The 27,515-nt window shown below is 34.8% G+C and overlaps 1 protein-coding gene across 2 annotated transcripts in view; it reads left to right on the forward strand.

The window, feature by feature from the left end:
* The window catches only part of dock2 (dedicator of cytokinesis 2), a 65,305-nt gene extending 39,212 nt beyond the window's left edge, over positions 1-26,093 (forward strand). The window contains exons 2-26 of one of the 2 annotated variants that reach the window (XM_016287068.1): positions 3,130-3,228; positions 4,229-4,323; positions 5,736-5,814; positions 5,959-6,059; positions 6,174-6,381; positions 7,366-7,451; positions 7,572-7,728; positions 9,865-9,905; positions 11,577-11,667; positions 12,183-12,293; positions 12,413-12,502; positions 14,000-14,104; positions 14,208-14,349; positions 14,658-14,739; positions 14,877-14,961; positions 16,827-16,913; positions 17,969-18,145; positions 18,217-18,300; positions 18,402-18,539; positions 18,634-18,752; positions 19,459-19,555; positions 19,673-19,771; positions 20,394-20,496; positions 21,089-21,237; positions 25,857-26,093. In XM_016287068.1, coding sequence (XP_016142554.1) covers positions 3,130-3,228; positions 4,229-4,323; positions 5,736-5,814; positions 5,959-6,059; positions 6,174-6,381; positions 7,366-7,451; positions 7,572-7,728; positions 9,865-9,905; positions 11,577-11,667; positions 12,183-12,293; positions 12,413-12,502; positions 14,000-14,104; positions 14,208-14,349; positions 14,658-14,739; positions 14,877-14,961; positions 16,827-16,913; positions 17,969-18,145; positions 18,217-18,300; positions 18,402-18,539; positions 18,634-18,752; positions 19,459-19,555; positions 19,673-19,771; positions 20,394-20,496; positions 21,089-21,237; positions 25,857-25,862 — 2,631 coding nt within the window. In that variant the 3' untranslated portion in view covers positions 25,863-26,093. Of the gene's footprint in view, positions 1-3,129; positions 3,229-4,228; positions 4,324-5,735; positions 5,815-5,958; positions 6,060-6,173; positions 6,382-7,365; positions 7,452-7,571; positions 7,729-9,864; positions 9,906-11,576; positions 11,668-12,182; positions 12,294-12,412; positions 12,503-13,999; positions 14,105-14,207; positions 14,350-14,657; positions 14,740-14,876; positions 14,962-16,826; positions 16,914-17,968; positions 18,146-18,216; positions 18,301-18,401; positions 18,540-18,633; positions 18,753-19,458; positions 19,556-19,672; positions 19,772-20,393; positions 20,497-21,088; positions 21,238-21,452; positions 21,644-25,856 lie in introns of those variants that run through there. The other variant, XM_016287067.1, reaches the window with a different exon arrangement.
* The last annotated feature ends 1,422 nt before the right edge of the window (positions 26,094-27,515 follow it).

The raw sequence follows: 27,515 nt of genomic DNA on the forward strand, positions 1-27,515 counted from the left end.
ACAGACACACACACACACACACACACATACATACACATACAATTAAAAATACACAATGAAGAGTAAAAATGGGACAATAATGTCTAGGCCCACTTGTTGTACCTGAACAATTACAGGTGACTTCCGGGCTGTTTAGTTGCTCCCATTTTGCCAGTTTACTAATATTTTCCTTTCTACTCATTAATATGAGTAAATCACTGTTGCATCAAATTGTATTTAGGTATGATGTTACCAATAAACCACAGTGACTATACTAAAAACTAAACTAAAAGACACACTCTCTCTCACACACACACACACACAGGTTTGTTTTTGTGAAAAGTGGGGACATCCCATAGGTGTAATGGTTTTTATACTGTACAGACCGTATATTCTATTGCCCTACACCAACCCTACCCCTAAACCTACCCCTCACAGGAAACTTTGTGCTATTTCAGATTTTCAATACACTCCATTCTGTGTGATTTATAAGCGTTTTGAAAAGTGGGGACATGGGGTAATGTCCTGAAAAGTCACCTTCTCCTTGTAATACCTATGTCATACCTTTGTCATTATACAAATTTATGTCCTCATTTGTCACAAAAATGCGCGCACACACACACACACAGACGGTTTAAAGGAATAGAGGTGTGTGTGATCAGCATATTTCCAGCAGCAGGACGGATCTCAGAGCTCTTTAAACAGCTGATGGGAACATCACTGGCGTCTGTCTCAGCACAATCGTTTGAAATGCTCCCCTTTAGATGAGTTCTGTGTCTGTGTGCTGGATTTACCACATACGTTTTCACAAGTTTTTCTGTCTTTTCGTGTCATTTTTTTTTCAGCGTTTGTGTTTTATTGTGTATTCCAGTGTAATTTATGGAGTCATTGCAGGTTGTTTGACTTTCTGTAGAGTATAATCCTCCCATGATGCATTGCAGATGACATTCCCTTTAGATGAGTTCTGTGTCTGTGTGCTGGATTTACCACATACGTTTTCACAAGTTTTTCTGTCTTTTCGTGTCATTTTTTTTCAGCGTTCATGTGTTTTATTGTGTATTCCAGTGTAATTTATGGAGTCATTGCAGGTTGTTTGACTTTCTGTAGAGTATAATCCTCCCATGATGCATTGCAGATGACATAGAGTCGAATACACTTTCAAACTACTGGTGTATATCAGAATATTTTGCAATAAACTTCAATTACTGTTGTACCGTTCAATCAAATGTTTGGTCTTGGTACAATTGTTTTTTTGTTTTTTTTAAAGAAATTAATACTTTTATTCAGCAAGGATGCATTAAATTGCTCATAAGTAACAATAAAAAACATTTATAATGTTATAAAATATTTATATTTTTTTATGAATTGTTCTTTTGAGCTTTCTGTTCATAAAAAAATCCAGAAAAATAAAATGTATCGTGGTTTCTACAAAAATATGAAGCAGTGCAACTGTTTTCAACATTGATAATAATAATAATAATAATAATAATAAATGTATCTTGAGCAGCAAATCAGCATATTAGAATGATTTCTGAAGGATCATGTGACACTGAAGACTGGAGTAATGATGCTGAAAATTCAGCTTTGATCACAGGAATAAATTACATTTTACAATATATTCAAATATTTAAAATTGTGATATTTCACAATTTTTTACAGTATTTACAATCAAATAAATGCAGCCTTGTTCCGCAGAAGAATCTTCTTTCAAACGCATTAAAAAAATCTTACCCACCCCAAACTTGATTCAGTTACATCATTGACAGTCCTTCATGGGATGCAAAGTTCTTCTTCCAGTATTTCTATACTGTTATACTGACAGAATAAACTGCACACTTAATTTCGTTCATATTCACACACGCTGGTTTTATCAGCAGCGTACAGTCAGGATTGTGAGGTCTGTGTGAGTGATGGGTCTCAACTCTCTGTCTGCAAACATCCATCCGTCATCCATCACTTTTCCCCTCCGCCTGTGTCATTTATCATCTGATCAGAGAGAGAGAGAGCAAAGGAAGGAAGGCACATGCAGAGTGGAGGTGGAGGGGAAATTGGACGTCGATTTGAAAGATTCTCCAAACTACCTGAAATGTTTTTCATCATCTTCTGTGCCATCAGCTGAATCAGAGTGTCACGACACGTTGTTGGGTGATTCTGTAATTGTAGGTACTTTTGGTGTCAAAAGTCATTATCATATTTTTTTTATCCATGACAATGAGTGTAAATATATATACAGTGGGTACGGAAAGTATTCAGACCCCCTTGACAAACAAATCTTGATACATAAAGTGGTACAGTAAAAGATGTTTAAAATTGGATTTCATTTGACCATTAGACTGTGTATCAAGCCAAGCCACATTATTACATTTTATGTACTTTTGAAAATGCCAGAGAAACACCATTTTAAATCATGGCTATGGGAACAATGCTAAACTGGATACAAACGTGTTATGGAAGTGTCATGTTATCAGTGGCGGCTCGTAGGTATTTTATTAACATTAAATCATCCTCCCATTTTCATCTCAAAATTTTGGGGAAGCTGTGCCTCCACTGCCTCCCCCGACGAGCCGCCACTGCATGTTATTCAAGATGGAAAGAAAAGCGTCAATAAGTAACGGACTACTAAATAACTGGATTCAACCTCATGATAAACATGCGAGTTTGTTTGTAAAAAGGGATAGTTCACCCAAAAATGAAAATTAGCCCATTATTTACTCACCCTCAAGCCATCCTAGGCGTATATGACTTCCTTCTTTCAGATGAATCCAATCGGCGTTATATTAAAAATTGTCTTTGATCTTCCAAGCTGTTTAATGGCAGTTAGTGGGTGTTGCAGTTCATCAATCCAAAAGAAGTGAAATAAAGAGCATCCATCCATAATAAAAAGTGCCTCACACACTCCGGGGAGTGAACAAAGGCCTCCTGTAGCGAGTTGATGTGTTTTTGTAAGAAAATATCCATATTCAAAACGTAATAATCACTTTAATCTAGCTTGCGCCAACAGTTGTACACGGAATACAACTGTATGATTAAAATTAATATTTGAAAAAATTATGACTTTGGACACCAAATGTGCCTGCATTTATAGAATCACCCTATTGTTGAAGTGTAGATTTGATCCCCAGGTATGTCTGTGTCTCTGTCTCATTCTAGTCTCGTGTGGTGGCCTGTATGACGGCCATTCTCAGTCAGATGGATGACAGACACTATTCACGCTACATAGAGACCTTCAGCGGAACCACAGATCTAGTGGTGAGACACTGTCTGTCTGTCTATCACCCTATATAGCTATTATTCTTTCGATCAGTCTGTCATTTGTTCTATTGATCATTTGTTCTTTCTATTGTTCAGTTGTTCATTCTGTCTATCTTTCTACTGTATCTAGCCATTGTCCATCCATTCATCATTCTATAGTTCTGTCTATCTATCATTCTATATATTGTTCTATTGTTCTATATATTTTACGTTCTGTCTGTCTGTCTGTCTGTCATCTATATGTCTGTCTCTCTGTCTCTCTGTCTGTCTGTCTCCCTCTATCTATCTGTCTGTCTGTCTGCTTGCCTGTCTCCCTCTATCTGTCTGTCTGTCTGTTTGTCTCCCTCCCTCTATCTGTCTGTCTGTCTGTCTCCCTCTATCTGTCTGTCTGTCTGTCTGTCTCTCTGTCTGTCTGCCTGTCTCCCTCTATCTGTCTGTCTGTCTCCCTCTATCTGTCTGTCTGTCTGTCTCTCTGTCTGTCTGTCTGTCTGCCTGTCTCCCTCTGTCTGTCTGTCTCCCTCTATCTGTCTCTCTGTCTGTCTCTCTGTCTCTCTGTCTGTCTGTCTGTCTCTGTCTCTCTGTCTGTCTCTCTGTCTCTCTGTCTGTCTGTCTCCCTCTATCTGTCTGTCTGTCTGTCTGTCTCTCTGTCTCTCTGTCTGTCTGCCTGTCTCCCTCTATCTGTCTGTCTGTCTGTCTGTCTGTCTCCCTCTATCTGTCTGTCTGTCTGTCTCTCTGTATCTCTGTCTGTCTGTCTGTCTCCCTCTATCTGTCTGTCTGTCTGTCTGTCAATCTGTCTGTCTGCCTGTCTCCCTCTATCTGTCTGTCTGTCTGTCTGTCTGTCTCCCTCTATCTGTCTGTCTGTCTGTCTCCCTCTATCTGTCTGTCTGTCTGCCTATCTATCTGTCTGTCTGTCTGTCTATCTATCTATCTATCTGTCTGTCTGTCTGTCTGTCTGTTGAATACAGCAGTTAACAATCTTGTGTTCGTGTTTTTGTAGGACTTTTTGATGGAGACATTTCTGTTGTTTAAGGATCTGATTGGTAAACATGTCTACCCATCTGACTGGGTCACTATGATCATGGTGCAAAACCGGTGAGAGCAAAGAAACATGAACACACGCACACACAGACAGACACAGTAGCTCTCCTGAGATGATCCACAGTAACATCATCCGTCAATCTCAAAGTCTTCAGCAGCACAAACACTGTGTTAACATTGATTACACTTCAAACAAGAGGCCAATGAGAGAGAAAGAGAGATTTATAGAGGAATAAACCTGCAGACTCAGAGACAGAGGAGAAAGAGAGAAACTTTATAGATTGCTGGTGTTTAGTTTGTGTTTTGTGTGTTACATCAGCAGCATGTTGTGTTTTATTGACCTCAGTATGTTTCCTGGAATTCAAATATCACAGTTTAAAGTTAATCTGTGACTCTGCTGATCATCAGATACTGTGAGCACAAACAGCAATTGGACACTTAAGAAACCCTTAAAAATCTTGTCTGATGGGAAATAATAAATCAGACGTTGTGAACAAAGCTGCACAAACTTGACACTTACACTTGACACTCACTTACTATGTTTACTACAAGCAAAACATTTGAGGTTTATATGATCTGATATTATAAAAGAATAGATCTGATGTTGAAAAAGAAGACATGCATTAAAAATTCAGCTGATTCAAAGACACTGAGACTCAATAATGATGAAGAAAAATGAGGTTAGTGAAAAGATCCTGCAACATTTGAGACACAGAAACGAACTCTTGATCTAATGAATGATGATCAGATATTTCTAAATGTGAATCAAGTATCCAGATATTTAGTTTGATATCATTTGTAGATGAATACATTTTGTTTCAAAAAACCCACTTTATGTTTGTCTTTGTGTTTTACTTTTATTAAGATTCAGTGTGTTTTTATGTTGTGGTGTTATTTTTGTATCATTGCGATATTATAGTTTTTATTAATATATGTTTTTTATTTATTGTTTTAATTTGAATTTTAATGCTTTAGTAATTTTGACTTGTTTTTCATTCATTTTTTATCAAGTGTTGTTTTTTGTCTATGTACAGTAGTTTTTTTAAATCATTTTTATTTCAGTTTTAAGTCATTTTAGTACATTTACATTTTTATATACTTGTATTTTTATTTTATAGATAAAGATAAAGAAAATGTCTTATAGTTTAAGTTTCAATTAACTATAATAGCCCTGGTATGTTCGTCCAATTTGTTCAGTATTTCTCTAGAATATTTCTATAATTCTGAAGACACATTTTTATTTTTTACATTTATTTATTTATCAGGTTTAGTTTTAGTTAATTATTTTAGTATTTCTATGTAAACTAAATGAAAATAAATGTTGCTTTGACAATTATGTTAAATTTTTTATATTTTATTTAGTTTCAGTTGATGTTTATTTTGTTTCAAGGACTGTTTTTTTTTTTTTTTTTTGATGTATTAAGTTTCAGTTAACTACAATAACCTTGGAATGTTCGTCCAATCAGGGTGTTTCTCCAGGCGATCAACACATACGCTGAGACCATGAATCACAAGTTCCTCGACAACAACAACTTTGAAGTGCAGGTCAGTCAGTGTGTGTGTGTGTGTGTGTGTGTGTGTGTGTGTGTCTTAAATGAGCTTGATCAAGTTCAGATTCAATTAGTGTTAATAGCCCTCATATCTCTCACCAAAGGTCATTTTATCATGATTTCTCTCTCTCTCCTGTAGTTATGGAATAATTACTTCCATTTGGCTGTGGCGTTTATTACCCAGGAGTCTTTGCAATTGCAGCATTTCTCTCCCACCAAAAGGAGCAAGATTTTGGCCAAGTGAGAAATATCCCAGTTAAACTCACAGATGAACCATATTTATTACAAAAATCTGGCTTTCACAACTATAGTAAAACAAAATATGCGTAAACATGCTTGCTTGCTTTCATTCAGATATGGAGATATGAGGAGGCTGATTGGTTTCGCTATCAGAGACATGTGGTACAAGCTCGGTAAGAATAAGATCTGTTTCATTCCCGGGATGGTGGGTCCCATCCTGGAGATGACTCTTATCCCGGAGGAAGAGCTACGGAGAGCAACCATCCCCATATTCTTTGACATGATGCAGTGTGAAGAAAACCACTCCGGACACTTCAGAAAGGTTCAGAGACACACACACATCTGTTTTTATATCATAGCCTCAACTTGACTTCTCTTGTTCTTAATATAAGCTAAACTCAACATTTTTACATGCAAATGACATGTTACAATTGACATTCCAAAACATGTATATACTGTCTACAGTTATGGGGTCTGAACATTCATTTTTATTATTTCATATTGTTCAAATAAATAAAATGGGCTTAAAATACTTTAAAACATTTTAATGGAACATTTTATTAAATATGTAGGTGGAATATTACTATACTTTTATGGAATAGATAAAAATGACAAGATATGTTAAAATATATTATATAAAAAACAATTGATGGAACATTAAGGATTTTGAGGAGTTAATTTAAACAAGGAAAAATGTGTTAAATATTTTTTTTAAATCTGGGATATTTCTATAATTCTGAGAAATGGATTTAAACATGGTAAAATGTGATAATTTTTTTTCCTAATATTTCCTGGACTGTTTCTGTATTTCAAGGAAATTGATTTAAACATGGTGAAATGGGTTAAAATATTTTATTGAATATTTCTATAATTTTAAGGAATTAATTTAAAGATGTAAAATGCATTTAAAAATATTTTTAAAAAATAGTTCCTGGAGTATTTCTATCATTTTACAAAATGGGTTAAAAGATGGTAAAACGTATTTAAAATATTAGGAAAATATATGCTTATTGAATATTTCCATAATTCTGAGGAATGGATTTAAACATGGAAAAATGTTTTTATGAAATGGTGAAAATCTGCTCAGACCTTAATAAAACTTTTAGCATGTTTAGGTTTGAAATAAGGCACATTTTTTTCCATTTATGGACCCTTTCCTTTTTGGGACGTCACAACAACTAGATCTTGCTATTCTATTAGTTATGCTTTTCAAAAAACAGAGAAAAAGCTGCCCACACACACAGAGTAGCAAATGCACATTGATATTGTTGAACTTATTAATGAAGTCTCTATCTCTGCCTCTCAGTTTGAGAACGAGATCATCCTGAAGTTGGATCATGAAGTGGAAGGGGGAGGAGGAGACGAGAGATATATGGAACTGCTACAGAGCATGTACGAACACACACACACACACTGAGGTCTTGTATAATGATGGCTTGACTCCATAAGAAGCTCCAAATCCTCCTGAAATCTCCTGAAAGCATGAGCTGTTCTGACTGTGTGCCGCTTCAGTCTTTTAGAGTGCGCTCAGGGACGCCCCCAGCTGCTGACTGAGGTGCAGCACTTTGTTACCCTGGTGACCGGCCTCCTGGAGCGTCTCCTTGACTACCGCTCGGTGATGAGCGAGGACAGTCGAAACAACCGCATGAGCTGCACTGTCAATCTTCTGGTAAGCCCCGCCCACTTCACACATCACAGACATAAAGTGGTTCTCTGATTGATCTGCTCAGATCGGTTTGAGTTGTCGGTCTGCTGATGCGCCCAAATGAAACATGTGTTCAACTAAACTTCTGAACCGACCTGTTAACTTACTTAGATTAATATTCTAGGCATAAAATCTGGAGGTTAAAAAGCAGATCCTGTCCATAATGAACAGTTATTCACTAAAACCATTAAAAATAAAGCTTGAAATAAATTGAAATAAAGCTGAAATGAAATGAAATATAAATGTTAGATGAAACACTTAAACGTGAAAAAAAAGAAATAAAGCTGAAATGAAATGAAATATAAATGTTAGATGAAACACTTAAACGTGAAAAAAGAGAAATGCTGCCTTGACAACTAAAATAACAAAAAATAAGTTAAAGTTCTAAAATGACTAAAAACAGAATAAAAAAATTAATTAAAGCTAAATAGAAATAATAAAAAGCAAAAAGTAATAAAATGTCAAAAGCACATAACAAAATTACTAAAACTAAAATTAAAATGAAAATTTAAAATCTAAAAATAAAAGTTAATGTAAAATATTAATAAATACTGTAAAAATTATAAATACACACGCTACCGGTTAAAAGTTTGGCATGATTGAGATTGTGTTATGTTTTTGAAAGACGTCTCTTTTGCTCACCATGACTGCATTTATTTGGTCAAAAAATACAGTAAAAACATTAAATATTATTACAATTTTAAATAATGGTTTTCTTTTGTAATATATTTTTAAAATATATTTTATTCCTGTGATGCAAAGCTGAATTTTCAGCAGCCATCACAGAAATAAATTACATTTTAAAATAGAAAATAGAAAAAATAGAAAATAGTTGTTTTAAATGGTTATAAATTATATTTCACAATATCTTTACTGTATTTTTTGATCAAACAAATGCAGCCAGGGTGAGCAAAAGAGACTTCTTTCAAAAACATAAAAAAAAAAAAAAAATCATAATTATTCCAAAGTAAAATAAATTATAATTTATGATACTTCATACATTTTTGGTGTTTGCTGAGGAAAGCTTCAATAATTCTGTTAAATAAACACCTGACTCTATTAAACTATTAAACTTCACAGTGTAACTCGTTACTCGTTAGTGCATAAGGAAGGATGTGCTCATTAAAATGTCCATATGGAAACATCAAGATGCAAATAAAAGTTCAAAATATGGATCAGCATATAAACTAGAATCAAAACACAATAACCAAATAAATTTCAAGATGCACATCAAAAATGCCCCCAAAAATGTCAAGTTTGTGCAGTTGATTCCAAATGGAGATTTCATGTGACTGAATAATTTACTCAACTTTGCTGTAAAATTTTGTCTGTGGCTCTAAACCACAAGTCATTTATTAGATTTAATAAAAGATCCACAATTTCTTCCCTAGATACAACTTCTATTTCTTTTTCTATTTTACACTTTTCCCAGTTTTGTTTCCTTGAGCACTTGGGATGGAAACGTTGCCTTGTTCACTTTTTATTCATTTCTATGCATAGTTTAAATTGATGGAAACACAGCTAATGAAGGACGGACCTGAGCATTTCAGGAAAAAAATAATAATGAAAACATTCAGAAGAGTTATTGTGAAGCGACTCCCACATGACCATATGTTTTAAATTTGAGTTCAGCCATCAAGTTCATTTTCTTGCAGTGATGAATTTGTCAGCTTTCATCCTCTTTAAATGATTCATACGCAAAGATCTAGGTAGAATATTTCCTCTAAATGAACACACAAACGCACACACACACACACACACACACACACACAGACAGTCAACAAATTAAAGCTTTAGTAATACAACAGGATCTCTATATTAACTCCTCTGCTCCATAAAATATTCATCTTTTTCTAATAATTCATTTGAGATTTGAGTTTCTTCTGCTTGTTTTCTGACTGTCGCCGCTGCAACTTTAATCTATCAGGGTGGAAATTACTTCAGTATATGAATAAACTATCACATTTAAAAGCTTGAGAAATCCATCATCATAATTTTGCACTACATTTCAGAAGCTCCCAAAAAACACACACTCATCTTCAGAGAAACATCAACACAGAGGCTCAAAGTTAACGTTTGCGTTTCATTGCTTTTTTTTAGAATTTCTACAAGGACATCAACCGTGAGGGGATGTACATCAGGTAATTTTCATATTAACTCTGTGTGTGCGACTGTGATTGTACGTGCTTGTGTGTGTATGTGTGTGTGTGTGTGTGTGTGTGTGTCGGTTGTGTAATCTGACAGGAGATTATCTTGGTCTTGCTGAATTAATGTCAAAATCCAAAGGATAAGCATCCAAGCATAGAGACGGACAGGACGGACTGAACGAGACACCGTCCATGTTGTTTGACATACTGCTACCTTACAGGCACATTAAACATAAATGAGTGTGTCTGCAGAGAGGCATTCTGCAGGGTAAAACATGACCGAGTTCTCTGATTGTCAGTGTTAGATGAATTAATGTGTCTCTGCTTCTGATTCAGATGTTTCTTATTGTCAGTAAACATGATCAAATTATGAGTCACGTCATGGAGAAACATTGATAATTCAGCTTTAATGAATGACAAACGGAGATCGTCTAGTTTATTTATAACCTCATTTTATTTTCGTCATGACCTTTGACTTGTGAAATGAGAGAGAAAGATCGAGATATTATGAAAATGACAATAATTATGAGACAATAATGTGAAATCATGATGCACATCAGTTCTGCACCAGTTTGTATCTATAATTTACCTACAGTAAGACTAATGAGCTTAATTCTTGATGGCTTGCTGGAAGAATAGAATAGACAAATGGGCAGATATGCATTAGTATGTATGTACTGTACTATATAATGTAATGTACAGTATAATACACAATAATCAGTACAGTACAATATCAATACAAATCAATGTAGGAATTGCTTATTGCATTTATTGATTTTTAAATTTAACAGTTAGTTTTGAAGATTTTTTTAAATGATCATATTTCTCTTAAAATACATTTCTAAGAGTAAAGCCATACTTCAGGGGGGTTTAGACTCTCTGCTTCATGTAGTACATACCTTAACACCCCTTAACCATGGTAAAAATCACTTTAACAACAGCCTTATGGCTTTATGTAATACTGCCTCCTTGTGGTAAATACGGAAACCATTTGTTATGATCTGAGAGAAGTGAATATTGAGACAGAAAAATTACACTACCAGTCAAATATTTTTGAACAGTAAGATTTTTTTAAAGAAGTCTCTTCTGCTGACCAAGCCTGCATTTATTCCATCCATAATACAGCAAAAGCGGTAATATTGTGAAATAGTTTTACCATTTAAAATAACTGCTTTCCATTGTAATATATTTTAAAATGTAATTTATTCCTGTGATGCAAGGCTAAATTTTCAGTATCATTACTCCAGTCTTCAGTGTCACATGATCCTTCAGAAATCATTATAATATGCTGATGAAAAAAAACATTTATTATTATTATTATGTTGAAAACAGCAGAGTAGAATTGTTCAATTTCTTAGAATGTTCTTTGCTTAAGAGTTCTTGTCATATTTTATTACCATTTTCTAAACTATAGCGAATAAACTGCGATAATGTGTGAAATGTTGAAGGTGTCTGAATAAATTTTGGTCTGACTTTATATATATATATAATTTTTTTTTACATACATATGCACATAATACATAAAAAAATATATTTTTAATTATTTTTAATATTTATAATATTTATTTTCTGTGATATATATTTTAATTATATATTACATAAATACATTATATATATATATATAATTTATATTTATTAATTGTAATTGTTGTGTGTGTTTCTAAGGTACCTCTACAAATTGCGGGATCTTCATTTGGATGGAGAAAACTACACAGAGGCGGCGTATACACTTCTGCTGCACTCCAAACTACTTAAGGTCAACAAATACACAGACATTTAGTTCTGTATCTTCATGAGGACTTCTGTTATTTTCTACTGAGCTAATTATATTTTTATCCACTAAACGTAATCCTCACAGAAACATTTTTGCATTTTTATATATTCATTAAAATATTATTAATCTTTGTCCTCATGGAGAATATATTTTCAAGGAATTTAGTATAATATGCATCTCATTAATAGATAAACAGGTAAACGGGAAGTGACATCCAGTTTTGGCTCATTTCAAGTTTGACTGTCTTTGAGGGGACATTTGGATTATTTGTATTTATTTTATTTCAATAATGAAAATAGGATTCCATTTCATGATTCCAATCAATGTTAACCCTGTTTATCTAATAATGAGATGTGTATTGCGCTACAATTCCTTGATTATTAGTTTCTAATTAATCATCTCATTGAGCATCACCTGGCAGTTTTTCATGGCCAAGAACCAGCTATGTTGTCTTAAGGGCATGTAATCATCTTGTTTAGACTGTTATGTGTTTGCAGTGGTCAGAGGAGCAGTGCACCCTTCAGCTGGACTATCAGACGCTTCAGTCCCAGCGGCAGCTCAAAGAAACGCTCTACAACACCATCATCAGCTACTTTGATAAGGGAAAGGTCAGCTCATCTTCACATGGACTGATTAATATTAAATAGCTGTGACTGGATGTTGAATACTGACCTCATGAATGTTTAACGGTTTATGTATGTGTGTGAACATGATTTTTGCGTGTCAGATGTGGGAGGAGGCCATCACTCTGTGTAAAGAGTTAGCAGATCAGTGCGAGATGGAGGTCTTCGATTACGAGCTGCTCGGACAAAAACTGGTAATACACAATACATTTCATAAAACTTCACAAACTCCTAATTTAAAATTATTTTGATCTATTTATCTTTACATTTTTGTTATCTTTCGTTTTCTATGAAGGTTTTGCACACTATTATATTCTTGATTTTTTTTCCCCCTATGTATATTTTTTTTAATTTAGTTTTCTTTTATTTTTATGCACTTTTGCATACATTTTATTGTTTGTTATAATATTCAATTTTTTTTATTTTTTATTTATGTTACGAACTCCCCTGTCTAGGATAGAGAAGGACCAGATGAAATTAAATAAAGAATTCAAATGAACTAGACAAACTGTACGTCTTCAGAGCCCCTGTCTCCTGTCCCAGCACTGATTCAACACCCGAACCATAAATTAAGCAAAAAAGATTTAAGGAACATAGGAAAAACAGTAACAAAGAAAACGGAAGATCTTACATGAAAGCAATTAAATTCAGGAGGGGGTAATGGCCAAAATAACAAACAAAAATAGGTCTAACTATTTTAATAAACTAAATAACCTAAACACAAAATAGCGATGCAAACAAAAGACAAAATTAAACCTACCTCCCTTACTACCTATAAACAGGAGAAAAAGTATATAAAACAAATGGCACGCACCTCCCTACAGCTACCTTAAATTAAAATATAAAGTATTGAGAAAATAGTGAAACAAAACATGAAACAACTTGCCCTGCACTCTGGGGTTCAATGAAAAGAGTCCTATAACAATCAACAACAAACAAAAAAAAATAAAGAATAACGGCAACCACACGTCTGCAACAGGCGCCAGGGACTCTTTGCAAGAGAGACGGCGGAAAAACCTCCCGCCCCTCAAGCACTGGAAAACTAGCCGGCTTTTATGGCAGGGCACACAGTCGCAAGAGCGAATCAGCAGAGGTTGACACTCAGGATCGCTGGTTAACAACAGGTGTTGCTACTTAACCTAGGAAAGCAGAAACAATAGAGACACACAACAGGCATACACAAGAATACCTACGATGACGTAACAATTTACTTTTATTATTTTTTTTCTTTTTGTCATTTTTTTACTTGTGTATTTTTATTATTTAGATTTCTTTTCATTTTCTTTACACTTTTGAAAATATCATATTATATTATATTATTATATTCTTGATTTTTTTTTAATTCTTTTTACTTTTTTGACCTATGTATATTTTTTTATTTAGTTTTCTTTTATTTTTATGCACTTTTGCATATATTTTATTTTATGTTATATTATTCAATACTTTTTATTTATTTACTTTTATTAAAAAAATTTTTTTTTGTCTTTTTTTACTTGTGTATTTTTATTATTTAGTTTTCTTTACATTTTCTTTACACTTTTGAAAATATATTATATTATATTATAATTACTTTTATTTTACTTACACACACTAAACTGTCCATATTTTAAAAGTCTTCTAGCATTATTTGGTCTTTTAGCTTTTTAGCGTTTTGTCTCTTCGTTTATTTCATCCGTTAATTCCTTTTGCAGAATCAGCAGGCCAAGTTTTATGAGAACATTATGAAGATCCTGCGGCCCAAGCCGGACTACTTCGCTGTGGGATATTACGGCTCTGGCTTCCCTCAGTTCCTCAGGGTCAGCATGTGTTTATTATTCTCAGTTAATGCTGGAACTGTATTACTAACAGATATGTAATGTAATCTAGATGATGATGTTTTGTTATATTTGATTTCAATAGAATAAGGTTTTCATTCACCGTGGGAAGGAGTACGAGCGCAGGGAAGACTTCCAGAGTCAGCTGATGAGTCAGTTTACCAGCGCTGTGAGACTCAACATCACCACAATGCCTGGAGACGACATTAAAAACTCCAACATGCAGTGTATCCGTCACATAGACTGTGTATTATATTATTTCACTTTTATTTTAAAGACACATACTTTCATATATGTGACCCTGGAGCACAAAAGCACTTAAGTCGCTGGGGTATATTTGTAGCAATAGCCAAAAATGCATTGTATGGGATTCTGGTATCCAGATTTTCAAATAGTTGTATCTCGGCCAAATATTGTCCTGTCCTAACAAACCATACATCAATGGAAAGCTTATTTATTCACTGGTTTAGTGGTCCAGGGTCACATATTTGAATATAAATGGTCGGTCTGTTGTTCTTAACCGGATCTGGATTAGATGTCCAGTGTTTTACAGTCCAGCCGGTTCTTGAGATCCCGCCGCGTCTGAGGAACAAACCAGTGCCTGATCAGATCATCAAGTCAGTCTGCAGAAAACACAAACCACGTTCATCTGTTCACCTTCAACACGCCTGGCTCTGTAGCCGTGTGTCATGATCTGATGCTGTAAACTCTTTCTCTTCTTTTCTTCTCTTGCTTCTTTCTGGTGATTCTGTAGTTTCTACAAGTCGAACTACGTTCAGCGGTTCCAGTACTCCAGACCTGTGAGGAGAGGGAAAGTGGATCCTGATAACGAGTTTGCTGTGAGTCAAAACACAGCATTCAGCTCTCATCGATCTCTACTGTTCATAAAGCTAATTAGAATGATTACATCCTAAAGATGCCTTTTCACTGTCTGTGACCTTCAGATGTACACAAATACATAACAGATTTACACATTTAATTGGAAAAGCCTTTAGTGATACATTTTCAACTTAATGTCAGTGCCAGCAAGCATTTAGAATCAAGTTAACTTGATAATTCTACTTTTGTGCACAAAGATTTAATTAGAATGCATCACATCTACCTGGACACTTGAACAATGTTTGAAAACGACAACACATCCAAAGCTCAAAATATGTTGCCAGATCTCACTAGTAAAACAAGCCGGTCTGTTCTGATCAAATAAGCTCCAAATAAGACGAAATAAATTACCCAGTCTGTGGTTTTTGGGTGTGTGGAGGCATTTATAGGTCAAGGAGAATTATTGGATTTTATTGAAATGATTTATTGCAGCATAGACTCATTCAAAGCACATTAAACGTGACTAAATTGCACCTTGCTGCAAAGAAAATGTAATTTCACTAATTATATTCCAAGGCTAATTACAGTATTCCACATATACAAGTGGCTGAAAGTATTGAATAAATCTGTCCAGTGTAATTTTAGTATTATTATAGCATTTATTAATTAATAATATAAATATATTAATTTTAGAAAATGTACATGCTTGTCATTTCTATTATTTTGTTTCTATTTAGCTTTTATTTATTATTTTAGTTTTAATTTGAGTGATTTTAGTGCTTCAACTTTAACTTCTTTAATTCAATAATGTTTATATAACCATATACATAGAACGGTGTTAATGTATTATTATTATTAATATTTTTAATATTTTCAATTTTCAATTTTCATACTAATTTAAGTTTGATTTCATGTGCTTTTGTCACTTTTATAAGTTTAGCTTTAATTTATAATCTGTTTTAGCTATAGTAATTTTAGTACTTCATCTTCAACTTATTTTATTTATAGTTTGTTGCTAATGCAATGTTTCTGAGCTTTATTTAAATTAACGGAAGTGATTTTTAATTGTTTAAGTTAATAACAACACTGAGTCTGTCACATAAACACTCACACATCTATGGGGAAGGAAAACTGTTCATCATTTATGCGTCATTGGGATCATGAAGGAGTTGAGAAAGACAGGAAGGAGACAAAAACTATGGCGATTAAATAATGACATTATTTTTTTATATGACGTGACATGTGGCCAAGTATGGTGACCCATACTTGGAATTAGTGCTCTGCATTTAACCCATCCAAAGTGCACACACACAGCAGTGAACACACACACACCATGAACACACACCCGGAGCAGTGGGCAGCCATTTATGCTGCGGCGCCCGGGGAGCAGTTGGGGGTTCGGTGTCTTGCTCAAGGGCACCTCAGTCGTGGTATTGAAGGTGGAAGAGAGCGCTGTACATTCACTACCCCCACCCACAATCTCTGCCGGTACGAGACTCGAACCCGCAATCTTTGGGTTACGAGTCCGACTCTCTAAACAATAGGCCACGACTTCCCACAATGTATGTTTATGTAGTGTGCAGTTTGAACAGCAAGTGGAGATATTTGACCATTTCTGTTAGTGATCAGTCACACTTCACTGTGCAATGAAGCCAAGCCCCTGAAAGCACAAAATATGGGACTGTATTTTAGGGGGGAAAAACCCCCCAAAACAAGTCACAACAACACTGAGCTCATGGATATCAATGTTTTCTGGTCAGGTTGAAGAGCTTTTGCCTTTCCAAATGCATTAAAACAATGACACACACAAACTCACTCATTAACGGACACTGTTCTCCTTAATGTCATGAGTTGACTGTCTTCTCACTCTTTTCTCTCTCTCCAGTCCATGTGGATTGAGCGCACCACATTCATAACCGCTTACAAACTACCAGGAATCCTGCGCTGGTTTGAGGCCACTAGCATGACCCACGTGAGTCTCCGTCCCCGTCAGTCACACTGAAATACATTGAAATACTTGTGTACTACGTACTGTGCAGTGTATACTGGATAGGACTTTTTAATCAGTGTGTTGGTATACATAACAGTAAACATAAAACCGTTTTATAGTTTTAAAATATATTTTTATACGATTTTTTGTTTCTATAATTGTATAGCTTTTTTTATTTTAGAGAAAATGTGCATTATGCGCATAATTTAAAAAAATACTGTAAAAAAAATAGTATGAGTACTATGTCAAGTCATAATTATTTATGTAGCACTTTTCACAACACATTGTTTTAAAGTAGCATTACAGAAAATCAAGATGTTAATGTTTATTAATCTTAATGTCTTCATGCCTTATGGTCGCATTTAACAGATCAGTGCTGGACTACATTTTGCAACAATATAAACAATAAAGCAGTTGAGATTTGCTATATGTGACCCTGGACAACAAAACCAGTCTTAAGTGGCAATTTTCAAAACTAAATAATCTTTCCATTGATGTATGGTTTGTTAGGATAGGACAATATTTGGTCGAGATACAACTATTTGAATATCTGCAATCTGAGGTTCCAAAAAAATCTAAATATTGAGAAAATCGCCTTTAAAGTTGTCCAAATGAAGTTCTTAGCAATGCATATTACTAATCAAAAGTTAAGTTTTGATATATAATTACGGTAGGAAATTTACAAAATATCTTCATGGAACATGATCTTTACTTAATATCCTAATGATTTTTGGCATAAAAGAAAAATCTATCATTTTGACCCATGCAATGTATTTTTGGCTATTGCGACAAATATACCCCAGCGACTTACGGGTTACATATAGTATATATTGTATACATACTGTATGTATGCGGAAAAAGTTGAACATACTTATAAATCCAACCTTATATAAAGATCTGTGCGATAATATAGTTTATATTAACAAAAGTTGAGATGCACTGTCATTGTATGTCATTATATTATTTGATTGATTGATTTGCATTTATGAGCGGATATGTTTATATGATGTAATAATTTGTGAATATTTCTCTGTCAGACGACGGTGAGTCCGCTGGAGAACGCCATCGAGACGATGGGACAAACCAATGAGAAAATCCTCACCATGATCAACCAGTACCAGTGTGATGACACTTTACCCATAAACCCCCTCTCCATGCTGCTCAACGGCATCGTGGATCCCGCCGTCATGGGCGGCTTCGCCAAATACGAGAAGGTCAGAGAGACACGGTAAGAAAACAGAGAGAAGCGCTGAGAATAGATGCTGATGTGTGTGTCTTTCTCCAGGCGTTCTTCACGGATGAATACATGAACGAACATCCTGATGACAGAGACAAACTCACGAGACTCAAAGACCTCATCGCATGGCAGGTCAGAAACATCGGACCATTTGTTTGTGGCATTGCTGCTAGAAAACTTGTCGAGTCGTGTCTGGTTAGGACAGACAGTTAACTTTAGTTTGTCTCCTGTAGATCCCGTTGTTGGGCAGAGGAATCAGTCTGCATGGAAAAAGGGTGACTGATGACCTTCGACCTTTCCATGAACGCATGGAGGAGTGTTTCAAACAGCTGAAGAAGAAGGTGGAGAAGGAGTACGGAGTGAGAGAGCTGGTAAGGATGAAAGTCAGAAAGCAGAAAGAGAAAGAAGGAAGTGGGAGGAAAATGAGTCAGCAGTCTGCATCCTGATTTTTTTCCTCTTTTGTAGCCGGATATGGATGAGAGACGATCCACTCGGCCACGCTCTATGCTGCGCTCGGTTCGACAGTCTATCTGCTCATTGGCTGGATCCGAATGTGGAACGCCCACTAAGACACACCCAGAGAGGTGACCACGCCCACATGTGTATATCTATAACATGCTATGATTATTCCTGCAGTTTATGTGATGATATGGATGCTGTGCACAGTATGATGATTTTCTGTATGCAAAGTGTCAACAGTTTTTGACAACTGCATGGATTTTTTAAATTATTATTTATGTTGTTTTATTTTACAATATTTTATAGAAATATATGAACGACAATATTTGTTTAAATATTTATTTTAATTATTGTATTAATATTTGTTACTAATATATGGTTTTATTCATATTTATAAACACATTTAGTTTTATTATTTTTTGTGTCATTTATATTTTAATTATTTTATTAATATTTGCAATTGATATACAGTTGTATTTGTTATTAATATTGTTTTAATGTTGACATTTTAATAATTTTATTATTTGTTATTAATATATTGGTTTGTTTTTATTATTTGTTTTCATCTTTATATTTCAATAATTGTATTATTATTTATTATTAACACATTGTTTTATTATTTGATTAATATTTGTTTTATTTCTGAGATGATGCTAAATCTAAATATTCAGAGTGGCAAGGTCATGTGACGACAATGTAGCATAATACTGTTTGAATTGTTTATCATTGCATAATGTGTTCTGTTTCACATAATATTTTTAAAAAGTAGTAGGTAGTATACAGTGTGTACTGTATTCCAAACATAACCCGTGTCTCTGTGTCTGTCTGTAGCATATCTCTGGACAGTGGTGTTCCTCCCTCTCCGTCCATCATCCCTCGTTCCAGTGGAAGTGTCAGTGTGATGGATGAGAGTGGTGTTGAAGTGGAGGTGAGGATGATGAAGATGTTGCTGTGACATATTTCGTCTAATCACCAAAATGGACCAATGATTGCAGCTCTCCATGATGACATAGTCATGCTCAGGTGACTCTTTCTGTTCTTCCAGGTGAAACTGAGGAAATCCAAGAAGAAGAAGAAACCCGGTCGTGGCAGTATGATCTTCATCAGTGAGGAGAAAGAGCGGAGCAGCACCCTCGACAAACGGGTGAGACAAAGACAATACAGGATAGATGTTACTGTATGTTGGGTGAAAATACATAAATATAGAAATAAATCAATATCTGCAGAAAAAATCAATACATCTAAGAATAAATGCAGAAGTAAAATAACAATAAATTATTGTGTAAGTGAATAGCTGATACAAAATACAGTACTTGACCCGCCCTGTGGTGCGATATAATACTCCATTTAAAATGGTATTAAATAGCATTTTACTATTTTATAATGCAGTGTTTATGAGCTCATATTAATTGAAACACTACATGGACTATTTGTACTTTAAAAGTTGATGTATCACACCGCAGGACCAATTAAAATGAAGTAGTGAAGGCAAAATGGTGATTAAAAATAGAAGAAAAATATTTTTTAAATGATGATCAGTTACAGCACGTAAAATATACAAATTCATGCAAATTTTAATCAAATATCTTAATGTTGCAATTATATTATTGTATTATTTAATAAAAACGATTCAGACACATTGAAACACATTTACTCCATAAGTCAATTAATGTATTATTTTTGTAGGTTTATTAACCTGTTTGTGTTTTTATTCCGTAGTGATTGTAATGATACGATAATGATCTTTACTCTCTGTCTCTCTCTAGCTTTCCAAGAAGCAGGAGTTTCGCAGTGACACGAATCTGTCAGAGCCGAGTGAGAGCAGCAGCGGCGGCCTCGTCAACTCCAGATCTCTGCCCACTATTACAGGTACAACATAGGGTTGGGCGATGTCTGCAAAATAGGCATCGGACGATGTCTACAGTGAAACATCGCGATGGACGAAGACATCGGCGGGGGGGGGGGGGTGGGGGGGTGGAGTTAGGGGTGCCTGACGCGTGAATCCTTATAAGGGAAAACACGATTCCTAACACCGTATCTACACCGGACGCGAGCGGCGCGACAAAATACTATAGAACCACTGATCTAATAGAGATTTATTATATATAGATCAGTCTATAGAACTCATTATAATCAGTGATGCTGTCTACACTGGATGCCGGCTCAACATCGTGATGTTTATCAGCCATCCGCCCAACCCTAGTACAACATTCACAAACGCTTGATTCATATCATAGTGGTTTCTCGTATTGATTTCTGTTGTTTTTAATTTTAGCAAATTAAATGTATTTTGTATGTTTAGTAACCCTAAACTTTTGCCATTTATTAATGTGGGGAAAAACTGTATCTTTATGAAGCCTGTATCTTTATGACTTCCTGTTTTGTGGATAGCACAATTCTCTACAACAAAACAGGAAGTAGTCCATATCAACAGACAGCTAATTTCCCACACTGTCCTCAGGTCTGTCTCTGTCAGTAGCCAATGGGAGTGAGGAGGTGGAGTCAGCGCGATCTAAGCGTGACAGTAAAAGCGTTTCAATGTGTTTGCCATCTGACCGCACCGGTGACCGTCGCTCCAAAGGAGTCATAAACCTGCTCTTTAAATCCAAGGTAACACACTCGACAGAGATTTAACAAACCACAACCACTGTGAATTCTGGGATAAAACACTTTGAACTGCTACTGTGACTGATTTACTATCGCCTCAAGTACTTCATTATGCGTCCTGATCTGAAATATTGTAGTTTCCTATCATGCACCACATGTACATTATATACTTTATATCATTACCTTTTTTCAAGTGTGAATATGTGTGTGTTTTCCAGCTAAGCTCCAAACCTGATGATGCAAAAACATCTTCTGAACCGTCTGATGGTGCATCCACTCGTTTTTAATTCTGTCTCTGTATTTAGTTTTTTTCAAGTATTTTGGCTGTTCATTTTTCTACCACTCTTAACTTGAATCTGTTACAAACAGAACTGATAAAGCTCTTAAAGGCTGATCGTAACAGAGCTGTGCCTTGATTTCATTGAATGTGTTTGAAAACAAACTCTAATGAAATTAAGTCAGTGTTTTAAACAGTGTATCGTTTGTCCCAGGAATAAACTCATTTACAATCATGACATTTTATCCTTATTATAAATACATACACATAGGCTGTAGACATCATTCAGTATTTTTTATTCATGTCATGTTAAATTCAGTCTTGTTTATCTATTTGAGGTTGAGTAGATGATCTAAACTAGTGATTACGAAACACCCCTTCGGCGATTTAGAAAGTTCACAAATTGTATTGGTGTAACAAGAGAACAAGAAGCATAAACAATTACATGCGGTTATGATTCAAGCCTAAATTATTTGAAAGTCATCACAGCATATTACAAATAATCACATGTATGAGTACTTGATATAAACACAGCTGAGAAAAATTCCTAATTAAGAATATTCAAAGACATCAGGTATATTTAATTACATGAACTAATTTTTGTTCATCAGAATGAATCAAATCCAATTTTGTTTACATGAACTAATTTTTGTTCATCAGAATGAATCAAATCCAATTTTGTTTATATGAACCGTAAACATTGCAATTCGATTCACATATTCATTTCCATTGCATTACGTGTATTCTGAACAAAACTTCAGCACATGCATAGGATTGATTGAAGTGTTTACATGAAGGCCGATTGAGCTTTTGAAATTTTAAATCGATTATTTGGTTGTCTGTAAATGTAGCTGGTGTTGCAGATGAAAGCTGTGAACAGATGTTATGAAAAGGGTTTGAAGAAGTCAATATTTAATTTTTTCATCATCAGTCTGTCACTAACATACAGCCCACAGAGATGCATTCAGTTCGGTTTGTCAGTTTGCCGGTAGATTCGGGATGATTTTTTTTACATGATTTTTGGCTGTTGTCACATATGCCACATTTTTGATACTGTGTGTCAAGTTAAAAACTCTTGAACTTCACACCTCACGACGTGTGTATTTGGCTGCACTCTTTCTTGATGCTTTTGAATGCCAGAACATGTCCTGTGTGAACTGTGATGATTAATGTTACTGTGTGTGTGTGTGTGTGTGTGTGTGTGTGTGTTTGCGAGTTCAGATTCATTTACATTTTAGGAGCCATTTTTTTCCAATGGACATAAATCAAGCGTAGCGTTAGTTCTGGCAGGTCATGTTAGTCAAGCTCGCATCAGCTGACTCTCAGCTGATCCCCATCAACCTATGGGAATACAACACCTATCTAAGCATTCATATATAAGGTCCCTCAATATTATCAGCAGTTTTCGCATTGCTCAATAGCTAATTACCCTCCTCCATCCCCAACTCCTCCTCTGTCAGTCAGGATTCAGCCTTCTGATTCTCCTTTGAATCAGACTAATTCTAAAATGTGTGCATACAATTATTGAACTTTAAGAATATCTGCAATACATTTATGTTGGTTCTGTTCTGTTTACCCTGGGGGGTTATTGCTGCTCTTCTTGCTCTCATCCATGCTAGGCTGCATGGATGCACAGGGAGTTCTTGCCCAGAACAGAACCATACCGCCAATCCAAACTGTATGCTAATTGTCAATCATATTTGACGATAGTGGTCCTGACAGAAGTTGCATTTAAGGCATACTTCATTCACCCATTACACAATCTCACATGGGAACTTCTACACAGTGCTTGTTTCATTGGGCCAATCAACTCAGCTTCTCTCAGGTGATAATCTCCTCTGAGCGTCTCTATTTCTGCTCATCTCAAACGGCTCTGGTGATGTTATCTGGAGAAAGAGAGAGAGTGTGTGCAAAGAACTTGCCATCCCTAAATAAGTTAATATATAATGCAGGTGATCTGGTCAAATCATCTAAAACTAGATTCATACCATCAGTGAATTACAAAAATTACAAGATCAATTTAAGGTAAACAGAACAGCAAATTTCAAAATGATTACCTGCAGGAGAGACTGTTGTCAGGACATTAGCATCATTGCTACATATCATGACTTTTTCTTCATAATGAAAGTTGAATGGTAAGTCAGCTGATTGTCTAGATAAATACAAAACTAATCTTAAGTTTAAAACTTTTAAACAGTTTAAAAGCACTAAAAATTATTTTCTTGCAGTTCTAAATAAAACAGATTATTGGAGCATGTTTTACGAGAAAATACTACTTCTGTCTCCATCTGTTTCTTTGTAATTATTTTTAAAATTTAGAATCAGAATCAGCAATTCCTGAGTGAAACTGTCAAAGTAAATCCTACAACAATTTTGTTTCCGTGTAAGAATGTTTTTACTTTATATAAAACCTAAATAATATTTTGTCAATCAGTTAATGTTAAATAAAACATACTGTGAAATTAAATATTATAGAGTGTTAAAACTGATGAAAATGGTGGAAAAATCTTACATAGTCTCTCTCTCTCCAGGGATGGTTGAACTTCGCTTTCTTTTAGATGCTCTACCTGGAGGATTCTGGAGATAATGTGAATCCAGATAACATGAGTTTATTAAAACATCATAGAAAGCCTTTATATACTGTATGTGTCAATTGGAAAAACAGACCTTTTGATCAGACCCACGTCTCAAATAAGATCAGCGGTTCTTCATTTTGCACAAGACATTGTATTTGTTTTGACTCTCTATAACCTTTAATGGCATTTCAATTGCTGTTACTGTTTGTGGGATTTTTGGTGTAATTCTTAGGTCTGTTTATGGGCTTTTAATGGAAAATGGAAATGGACCAGTGAAGAGTCTGAAGAACTCTAGCTCGCTTTGCCTCTGCAGTAAATGTCCTCTTACGACAGTGAGACATAAGACAGTGTTTGTTTGCTATAAATGACTAATCAATAACTGCATGTGCATTGCTAGACCTACGATTCAGATGTTATCAAATTACAAAAAAATGAAACGAAATGAAAGGGGTTTAGCATTCTGAATGGGAAGCACATCACTTGACATTGACTTCACAACTGGCAGACATTGTGGTTATGACTTCTGTTATTGAAATAGATACAATCACAAGACACTAGGAAACATCTCACCCTACTAATTCCTGAAAAGGACTGCTTCATTGCTTTAGTACTGAAGGCTGGTGAGTCCTAAAAGGAAGGGAAACTTATGAGAATCAATGGCAGCTGAGCATTAAACAGGCTGAGAGTGACCAAAGGTTAAACAGGTAAAGAGCATGCTATCAGGTGACGGGCATGTTGTCACACGTTGGACGGTTTTCACAATGGATATTAATCTCTTTTTTGTTTCAGCTAAATTTTAACCATAAAACAAGTATAAAAAAGGTCAAATGTAACATACAAACACATCACCGCATTGTAAGAAAAAAAGAGACTGAAAATCAATAAATGATTAAATTAAAACCACGTAAAAGCATGACCACTTTCGTCTTGAGAACAGTACAACATTTCCGTCCAAATCCATCATTATACTTAGAGTGGCTCCTGCCAGTGTAGTTTTAATGTGCTCTTTTTTTCACAGATGTTTTCCTAATTAGAATAGTTTTCAAACCGCTGCTAGTATTTGTGTATTTGGACTTTTGACTCAAAACCTGGTTATTGCTAAATTATAGACCCTAATGATAACTAATCCCAGTCTCCCCTACGACAATTGTCTATTAAGGCAAAAATGTTGTATTTTCATGTTTTGGTAAATTTTGCTTTCATATCTTGTCTCATTTCAGACTAGTGTAAAAGAAGACATCAATATACACATTTAAGCTTTTTTATTACACTTTATCTATTTTTGTCTTTAGATTTCAATTAAAATGCATATCTTTAAACTCCATTTTCTCAAAATGAGTTTTTTTCCCTCCATTTCAGCAGCACTTACAGCAAACTTTACAGTTTCATATTCTGAAGGCTTTTTACAGAGGGGTTTGTTCATAAATCATTAATCTGATTTTATACAATATTTTATCCCCAAAACATTTTTCTTCAAGTTATTAACAGTATTTTCTGATTTATGGTGTGATTTTATTCCTGAAAACATGGTAAACTTTTTTTTTTCAGGTTATTAACAGTATTTTCTGATTTATGGAGTGATAAAAAGATCAAATCCATCTGTAAAAACCTTTAACTGTCATCAAAATGAAACAAGAATTTGAACTTGGCTATGCAATAAAAAGTAAATAAATAATACAAGTATTCTATACATGTCTCAATATAATATAGGCTCAATGATACATGTGCAACAACATCTACAACATCATTTGTTTTTTACATACCTGCAGAGATGAAGCTTGTGAATGCAGTGGAGAAGGAAACAAGCAACAAGTGAAGGTTGTGTGTCAGATCCTGCTGAATAAAGTTTCTCTGAAAATATTTCACTTCCTGTTTGCTGACATGACTAAACTACAACTTGTATAAAAACTTGAAAGCATTAAGATTCATTTATTTTCATCTGAATAACTGTATGTTTACAATACTCTATCTATCTATCTATCTATCTATCTATCTATCTATCTATCTATCTATCTCCGACTGATGTTTTTGTGGTTATCAGTCAGCAGTAATCTTTTTGAATGAATGTGAATTAAAAATACATTTTAAAAAAAGTGATGTGACGTGTGGATGAGTATGGTGTCCCAATTTGTGCTCTGCATTTAACCCATCCAAGTGCACACACACACACACACACACCCGGACCACTTTGGGTTAAACAAGTCCGACTTTCTAGCCATTAGGCCACGACTGCTATTCTCAAATGCAGCTATTATCAATGCTTTCCTCAGATTTTTGGTGAATCATATGATATCCATCAAAGGACTGTTGTTGAACTGGTTTGTGACTCTATAAAAGATATTGTTCTTCAGCAAATGAATAATCATGTGATGATCTGTTTAGTCTAAATGTTTAAAAGGTAAATCATTTTAGTTGGCTTTTTTTAAGTTCTTATCCATGATCAAGTTGTATGATAATACTGTACATATGATAATATTAGAATTTTTAAATTTAAATCATGATTTCCAGGTCCAACAAAGTAGGCTAATTGTTTGAAATATCTGACCAGATAAATGAACTGCTTAAACAGGGCGTTACCCCACCACTTTCGTTACATTTTACTCATCAGAATCCAGCTATAGAGTATAATTCACTATAGTTTTACCACCAACAAAAGCTACATTTGTCTGTTTGCTGCAGAAAATAAGACCTGAATGTTTGTCCTCTGACCTGTGAAAGATAAGATTTCACATTTACTGACTTACAATTTTTAAGAAATTATTTGAGCAACCTGAGAATCCGTTTGAACTTTGTAAGTTTAAAGTACTTTCAGTTAATAGCAATGCTGCTGGACAGATGGAGTAAAACCACCAAAAGTGCAGATCTGTGGTCATGAGTCATGACAGTACTGTTTGCATTCAGTTCCTCACTCTGAAGTACACTCTGAAGTAGGTTTAGAGCAAAACCTGAACAGGACATGATGTGTGGTTCCACATGACCATGAAACTTTCAGTTAATAGCAATGCTGCTGGACAGATGGAGTAAAACCACCAAAAGTGCAGATCTGTGGTCATGAGTCATGACAGTACTGTTTGCATTCAGTTCCTCACTCTGAAGTACACTCTGAAGTAGGTTTAGAGCAAAACCTGAACAGGACATGATGTGTGGTTCCACATGACCATGACAGCCTTTCAGGTTTCATTTATATTCTGAAATGTTTTACAGAGGGGTTGTTCATAAAGCATTAATCTGATTTTATACAACATTTTATTCCTAAAAACATGGTGAACTTTTTCCCCCCAGGTTGTTTCAACTGTTTTCGATCTAATGGATATGAGCAATAACAATAGCACATACTGTCCTGCAGAGGGCAGTTTTGATCTATTTCAGTTATTCTCAAGCATTCACTCTTACCCACCTTTATTTTCTTCAAATAATTGTCACTTTGA

This window comes from Sinocyclocheilus grahami, unplaced genomic scaffold (assembly GCF_001515645.1).
Source record: "Sinocyclocheilus grahami isolate Dianchi unplaced genomic scaffold, SAMN03320097.WGS_v1.1 scaffold218.1, whole genome shotgun sequence".
Taxonomy (NCBI): Eukaryota; Metazoa; Chordata; class Actinopteri; order Cypriniformes; family Cyprinidae; genus Sinocyclocheilus; species Sinocyclocheilus grahami.